Source organism: Manacus vitellinus, unplaced genomic scaffold, assembly GCF_001715985.3.
Source record: "Manacus vitellinus isolate BGI_N305 unplaced genomic scaffold, ASM171598v3 scaffold_86_pilon, whole genome shotgun sequence".
NCBI classification, from domain to species: domain Eukaryota; kingdom Metazoa; phylum Chordata; class Aves; order Passeriformes; family Pipridae; genus Manacus; species Manacus vitellinus.
Window position 1 is genome coordinate 1,449,347 of NW_021940851.1, and position 7,433 is coordinate 1,456,779.

At 52.9% G+C, this 7,433-nt stretch overlaps 1 protein-coding gene across 1 annotated transcript in view; it reads right to left on the reverse strand.

The window, feature by feature from the left end:
* CLIC6 (chloride intracellular channel 6) overlaps positions 1 to 4,401 on the reverse strand; it is a 6,459-nt gene extending 2,058 nt beyond the window's left edge. The window contains exons 1-5 of the mRNA XM_018085715.2: positions 4,280 to 4,401; positions 3,273 to 3,382; positions 2,608 to 2,733; positions 1,727 to 1,833; positions 578 to 759 (exon numbers count right to left, since the gene is read on the reverse strand). Of these exons, the coding sequence (XP_017941204.1) occupies positions 578 to 759; positions 1,727 to 1,833; positions 2,608 to 2,733; positions 3,273 to 3,382; positions 4,280 to 4,348 (594 nt within the window). The 5' untranslated portion in view covers positions 4,349 to 4,401. The remainder of the gene's footprint in view (positions 1 to 577; positions 760 to 1,726; positions 1,834 to 2,607; positions 2,734 to 3,272; positions 3,383 to 4,279) is intronic.
* Between the last annotated feature and the right edge of the window lie 3,032 nt (positions 4,402 to 7,433).

Consider the following 7,433-nt stretch of genomic DNA (forward strand, 5'->3'; position numbering starts at 1 on the left):
GTCCTGTCACTCCCTGCCCTTGTGAAAAGTCCCTCTCCAGCTTTTTGGAATAACCCAGGAATGGGCTTTGCCAACACCAGTCCCAGGTCACAGGGACTCTTTGGGGCATGTGGGTGCTCCACAATGCTACAAGAAGAGGTTGGGAGCCTTGGCTGGGAGGCAGTGGGTGGTGGCCACCCTGTCAGGCTGACTGGTCCATGTGGGGATGCTCAGCAAAGCCAGAGCTTGGGATTAAACGTGGGAGAGACGGGAATTGGAATGGACAATACAACATAACCTTCCTTGGCCGTGGTCATGTGCACTTTGCCTATGAAATGAAAACGAGAACCTTTCTCTGCAGCCCTGAATCCCACACTCATTTCACCCTTGTGAGCAGCTCAGTGACTGCAGGCACATCCCAGACAGGAAAACAGGGATTCCAGAGCCGGAGTCATCAATGCGAGGATTTGCCTGCGAGGAAACGGCTTCGGTGTCCCCGCACAGCTCCTGGGTGGCCTTGGAGTAGAGAAGGGATCCCTCTGCCTTCCAGAAAAGGACTGAAGCTGCTGTGCAGGGAGCTAAAAAGGCAAATGCAAACCTTGATTATGTGGAGCTTTGGTAGGAGGTTGCAATCGGCTAAAGTGAGCTCATCTCCATCCAGGAATTTCCGGCTGGAAGCGGTGATCTCCTCCGTGCTGTAAGCGTCGATTTCGTCAGGCAGGGGGCTGTTTAAATAGTTGTCCAGCTTCCTCAGGGCTTTCAGCAGAGACTTTTCCAAATCTGGGTAAAGACAATCGAAAGATCAGTCGAGCCCGTACCAAGGTCTCGCTGACACGGAGCAGAAAGGCGCCTCCCGCATCCTGTCTCCTGGCACCCGCCCAGCTCGCGGGCAGCTGGCCCTGCCAACGCCTGCAATTCCTTTATCCCGAGCTTAACACTTAATGCTGGGATAAGAGCTCTAAAGAGCTCAGGGGGGAGATCTGAGAACAACCAGCGCGGGGCTGAGTTACCAGGAATGGCTCCTCCAGCCCCGCCGTGGAGCGGGATTTGGCTCTGCCTTCGCACCGGCTCCTGCCTCGGGAGCCACGGGGCCAGTGCTGGCCTGTGGGAAGGACAAGAAGCCACCAGGATGCCACTTTGGGGTGTTCAAAACCAGCCCAGGGAACAGGCCTGAGAGCTGGAGCGCAGAGAGAGAGAATCCCAGAATGGTTCGGGTTGGAAAGGACCTTAAAAGTTCGTCCCGTTCCAACCCCGTGCCGTGGGCAGGGACACCTTCCGCTAGACCTGGTTGCTCCAAACCTGGCCTTGAACACTTCCAGGGTTGGGGAGACAACAACCAACCTGTACCAGGGCCTCACACCCCTCCCAGGGAAGAATTTCTCCCTAATATCCAATGTAACCCTGCCCTCCTTCAGCTTAAGGCCACGTGTGGTGGTCGTGAGGGTCCTGCTTTAGAGACCTGGGGCTGGAATCCTCATTTTTCATGGAAATGGTTCCAGGGGGCTGTGCTTTTGGCAAAGCTGTGGGGCAGCTCCAGCACTACCTGGGAGCTGAAGGAATGAGGAGAGGCTGGAATTGGTGCTCCCATGGTTACAGCTCTATCTGCTTTAACCAACCTTGGGAATCCTCAGTTAAGGCACAGATTCCCACAGCCTCTGGAAAATCACTGAGCTGGAAGTGGGACACCTCCAGCACAGAGTCCTGGAATTGCACAGCTCTGGTTCCCCTCTCCCACCACAGCACTTACTTTCATTTGCATCTTTCCTCGGGTTCTTTATAAACGCAGAGAACTTGGCAAACACGTCATTTCCCGCGGAGTTGGACTCGGGGTGCTTGGGGGCAAGTTTGGGATACCTGAGGGGTTAAAACAGACAAAGTTGGATAATTAGCCTTTGCTTTCAGCTCCACTAATTAACACCTGTTTATTTACACTCCGGGGTGACCCCACAGCACTCAAAGGGAACCACCCTAAGCTAAAAATCCCTTGTTTTAAGCCCTGGGGGAAAAGGTGTGTGGGCAGGGACACAGAGCTGCTGGTGGAGGGGCAGCAAGGTTGGGAAGAGCTGCTGGGGTGGAGAAGGACAAATCAAAACCTCAAAGACTCTCCTGTGCAGCAAGATGGGTCCACCTGGACGCTCGAAATGTGTGTTTGCTGCCCTTTGCTTCAGAGAATCCCAGAACCATCAAGGCTGGGGGAGACCTCCAGGATCATCCAGTGCCACCCCAGCACCACCAGGATCACCCGTAATCCCTGTCCCCAAGGGCCACATCCAGACACCTCTGGAACACTCCCAGACACAGGGACTCCACCACCTCCCTGGGATACTTATTGCAAGGCCTGACCACTCCTGCAGGGAGAAATTGTTTCTAATCTCTGATCTGAACCTGCCCTGGGGCAATTTAAGGCTGTTTCCTCTTGTCCTGTCCCTTGGGACACCCCAGGGACACCCCTGGCTTCGAGTCTGTTCCACACCGGCCGAAGTTGCCCCTCTCCCTGTCACCCAAAACAGCCCCTTCGAGCCTCCCGCACACACACGTGCAGCTCCCTGAGGGCCTGACCCCCCAAAACTGAGGGGGTTTGGTCACAGACCCCCGTGCAGGGCCCTGAGGGGACGGGGGACACGGTACCGGGGTGGCACCAGCTTCTCTTCCAAGAATTCCTCGATCTTGTTGACGTCGGTTTTCACTTCGCCGTCGAAAGTCATGAAGGGGGGGTTGGTGCCTGGGGCCAGGTTCTGCAGGTCTGCAGGTTTTCTGGGAGGGGGAAGAGAAGGGGTTAATCCCACCAGGAACCACAGCTGTGATTTCTGCACTGAAATGCCACAAACTAACATTTAAAATCAAAGAATCACAGGATGGTTTGGGCTGGAAAGGAGCTGAAAGATCATCCAGTTCCACCCCCTACCATGGGCAGGGACCCATCCAACCTGGCCTTGGACACTTCCAGGGATCCAGGGGCAGCCACAGCTCCTCTGGGCAACCTGTGCCAGGGCCTCCCCACCCTCCCAGCCAGGAATTGCTTCCCAATATCCCATCTAACCCTGCCCTCCTTCAGCTCAAGACCATTCCCCCTTGTCTCTGCCCATATAAAAAGTCCCTCTTTTTATAACCCCCTTTAAGGGACTGGAAAGACCTCTGAGGTCTCCCCAGAGCCTTCCCTTCCACAAGCTGAACACCCCCAGCTCTCCCAGCCCGGCAGAAAAGAGCAGCCCTTTAAAAATCCCCGTTTTTTCGGAAGAGTTGTGGTGAAAAGTTCAAATCCCAGAAGTTCGATCCGAGAGCCACGACCTCACCTCTTCAAATCCACCGTGGTGACGTTGAATATGACCCCTTTCAGCCACAGGATCATGAAGAGGCGCTGAGAGAAGGGGCAGTTTCCAATACTTTCCCCATCACTGCCAGCCTGCAGTTGGAAAAATAAAGAGTTCTGTGTGTGATGATAACAGATTTTGATGGCAGGGAAGCAGAAAACCCGGATCTGTGAGTACACAGCACGTTACTTGTCTCTACTAAAAGGTAATTTCGTGCAAAATATCTTTCTGTCCTTCTCCAGACATGCACAGAGAGATGATGAGGAGCCCTGTCCCCTGGGAGATCTTGTTTTCCATTCAAATGCACGATGGACGTGCCACAAGTTGGGAAACAAAAGGGAAAAATCACAGCAGCCCTCCCGGAGGAAACAGCCCCCACCTGGTTTGTGTGCATGAACATAAAACCCACCCACGTCACTGCGAGGAATTAGATCAGTTTGTGGTCACGGGAAACAAAGATTTACCAGCCTAAATGGAGGTGGAATGTCTAAAGCACTGAAACAGAATAAATTCATTAAGAACTTCGGACTAAAGGACCGTGGGAGCCCTGAAGAAGGAGGGAAGGAAGAGGAGAAACTCTGTGTGGCCACAGGGGTGTTGCCCTCGTGTATTTTGTGTTGGATTTTAGTTGAAGGGTTTGTTTAAAGGGTTTGTTAAATTGAGGCAAAGTTTTACAGGGTTGCTGCTGCCTGAGTGAGGCTTCACTTGTTGGAAGAGATCAGGGTCTAATTTTTAAGCCTGTGATTCCCCTAAAGCCCAGCTTTAAAATTTAGATTAAATGTAAGGGGTTGAAGTATAAAAACCCCCAAGTGTATCATTTATTCAGTTAATAGGTTAATCCATTAGGGTTTGCAGCCCTCATAAGCCAAGAAGGCACATGAATGAAACCAGCTCTGCCTGTCATTTCACCTCCCTCAGTGCTGTCAAAGAATTCTCAAATATCCCAAAAAATTCCTTGATGAACAAACTTTGAGCTGTACAGGGCTCACCTTCACGAAGAGCTCGATGGCTGGAAACAAGTGCCTGTGCTGGAGCAGGAAAGAGCTCGAGGGATGCATGGAAGGGGCTTCCTAAACCTTCTGGTTCTCCCTAGAAACCTGGAGGAATCTCCTCGGACAACTCCCTGTGCCTTCTGCCTCTGGCACTGCCACAACCACTGGTTTTCTTGGGAGGGAGAACCAGGATTGGAACTGAAGCATTGCCAGGGGGTGAGAACTTTTAGAAATAGAGAAGTCTTGTTTCTTGTTAGAACAGTCTTGTTTTGTAGGTGGCAAATGTCAGAGCTGGTGAAAAGCTGCCCTTGTGTTTTAACTCCCACTCAGAGCAGGGCCCTCCCTGCAGGGCTGGGCAGCTCCTACAGCCCCAGGAGACACAGAACTGCTGGGTGTTTACACAGAATCCAGGATGGNCCCCAACACAAACCCCCACTTGGAAAACATCCCCTTTCTGGAATCCCACTTCTCAAATCCCAAGGGCAGGGAAAAGAAGGTGCTGGAGGATGTTTTTCAAAGCAGGAGAGAAAAATCAGGGATTTGTCAGGGATCTGTGCTCATTAACCCTTCCCGTGTTAAACTTCCTGACTTTTCCAGTGGCTCTGAGCTGTGGGGATTTTGGGGATATTTCCCTGATTGGTTTGAAGGTCACCTGAACCCAGGTGTGCTCCAGTGCCCACGGAGCTTCCCGACCCCAGCCACGCATGGGTAGCTCTGGAAGCTGGTTGTGCTTCCCTGTCTGCCCCTCCCTCTGCTCTCCCAACCCCCAGGAAAACGAACCCGGGGTGATTTTCACTCCAGAGAACTTGAGGGGGTTTATCCCTGGCCTAAGGAAGGGCTAAGGCAGGACAAGGGACATGGAGACAGGAATAGGAGCTGGATGTTGAGAGGGAAGGAGCAGCTCCAAGGGCACCTGTAAAACCTGCCAGGGAGGAGAGACAAGAATGGCCTGGATTGTTCTGGTTTATGGCTTGGGGGGGATCATTTTATGGAATTTCCAGCACATTTACATTCATTTTCCTTCTTGGAATGTTCACTTTGCTGATGTAGTTCTGGGCAATGTTGGTGACTTGCCTTTTTTATGAACTCTGTGGCCTCATCTCCTCCTCTCCCTTCCCTCTCCTGCTGCTTGTGGGGGTTAAGTTATGGACTTATGGCATTGAACCATTTTGTGTTCTCACTATTTGACTCCTTGTTTCTCCTTTCATCCCAAAAGTATCCCAAAATGGTCTCTGTAAACTTCTCTCCTCGGGCAGTGCTTCCAGTGGAGGGGCTGTTTGGACTTTAGGACTTCCTTGAGCATCTTGTCTGTGGTGTTTAGAACTCAGCTGTCAGAACTTGAGCCCTGGAATCTGCCCCTCCCAAGGGAAAAGGGAAACCTGAGGAATCAGGGCTGGTTGTGCTGTTGTGTCCCACTGTTGTGAGCCCTCTCCTTTCCTTGGGTCTTGTTTCCCAAAGTGCAGCAGCATCAGAGAATCCTGGAATGGTTTGGCTTGGAAGGGACCTTAAGGATCATCTCATTTCACCCCCTGCCATGGGGAGGGACACCTTTCCCTATCCTAGGTTGTTCCAGGTCCAGCCTGGCCTTGGACACTTCCAGGGATCCAGGGGCAGCCACAGCTTCTCTGGGAATTCTATCCCAGGGCCTCCCCACCCTCGCAGCCAGGAATTCCTTCCCAATATCCCACCTAACCCTGCCCTCAAATTACATCCCCAGTGATGTCAACGCTGTCAGGGGACATTTTGCTGATCCCAGCCCAGGAGAGCTCACACTGATCCCGGGATCACCAAGGCTGGAAGAGACCTTCAGTATCCAGTGCCACCCTCACCCACCACCACCAGGATCACCCCCAATCCATGTCCCCAAGGGCCACATCCAGACACCTCTGGGACACTCCCAGACACAGGGACTCCACCACCTCCCTGGGACACTTATTCCAAGCCCTGACCACTCCTGCAGGGAAAAATTGTTTCTAATCTCTCATCTGACCCTGCCCTGGGGCAATTTAGGACCATTTCCTCTGTGCTTTTAGGAAGCTGGAGGACATTTAGTTCCCAGGAGCTCTGGGTGAGGGAGGATAAGTCTTTATCTATGCTTGTCACATCAGGGCTTGTAGTGCATTCCTCCAGGATTCCTCCAGGATTCCTCCAGGATTCCTCCAGGATTCCTCCAGGATTCCTTCGGTCCCACAGACCTGGAGGGAAATTACAGCCCCCACACAACAGCCCAGTGATTAAACCTGCAGGAACACCAGACCTGATTCCCACCTTGGCACAGCTGGACCTGGCAGTTTCCCACATGTCCTGCTGAAAGCCCAGAACGTGGGTTTCATAAAATCATGGGATCATAGAATCCCAGAAGGGTTTGGGTTGGAAGGGACCCTAAAGATCACCCAGTTCCAACCCCCTGCCATGGGCAAGGACACTTGTTTTCCTGCCAGAGTGGTCAGGCCTTGGAATAAGTGTCCCAGGGAGGTGGTGGGGTCCCTGTGTCTGGGAGTGTCCCAGAGGTGTCTGGATGTGTCCCTTGGGGACATGGATTAGGGGTGATCCTGGTGGTGCTGGGAGAGGGTGGGACTGATGATCCTGAAGGTCTCTTCCACCCTTGATGACTCTGGGATTCTGTGAAAGCAAGGGGGGCCTTGTTAGAGAAGTGAGACCACATGTTGACACCTGACCTTGCAGGGCCATGGCACGGCAGTGAGAGGACCAGAAGAGACCTGCCTGTCCCATATTCATTCCCCCAGGAAGAAAGAGGAAGGAGGGGAATTGCAGCCCAGGAGCAAACCTGCCCACATTTTCCTCCCCAGCACTGCCCAGGGATGTGCAGCTCTGAGCTGGGCTTGGTGCATGGGCAGGATTTAATTAGACTTCCCTCACTGCTGTGCTTCCAGGTGGTGCCGGGTGAAATCCCAGCTCCAGTGAAATCCCAGCTCCAGTGAAATCCCAGCTCCAGTGAAATCAGTCTCCTGCTGCTGATTATTAGAATCATGGAATCACAGAATGGTTTGGGTTGGGAGGGACCTTAAAGATCATCCAGTGCCACCCCTGCCATGGGCAGACACCTTCCAACCTCCCAGGTTGTCCCTCTCTTACTCTCCAGACCCTTCCTTGCTCTCCAGTCCCCATTCCTTGTTCTCCATCCCAGGGC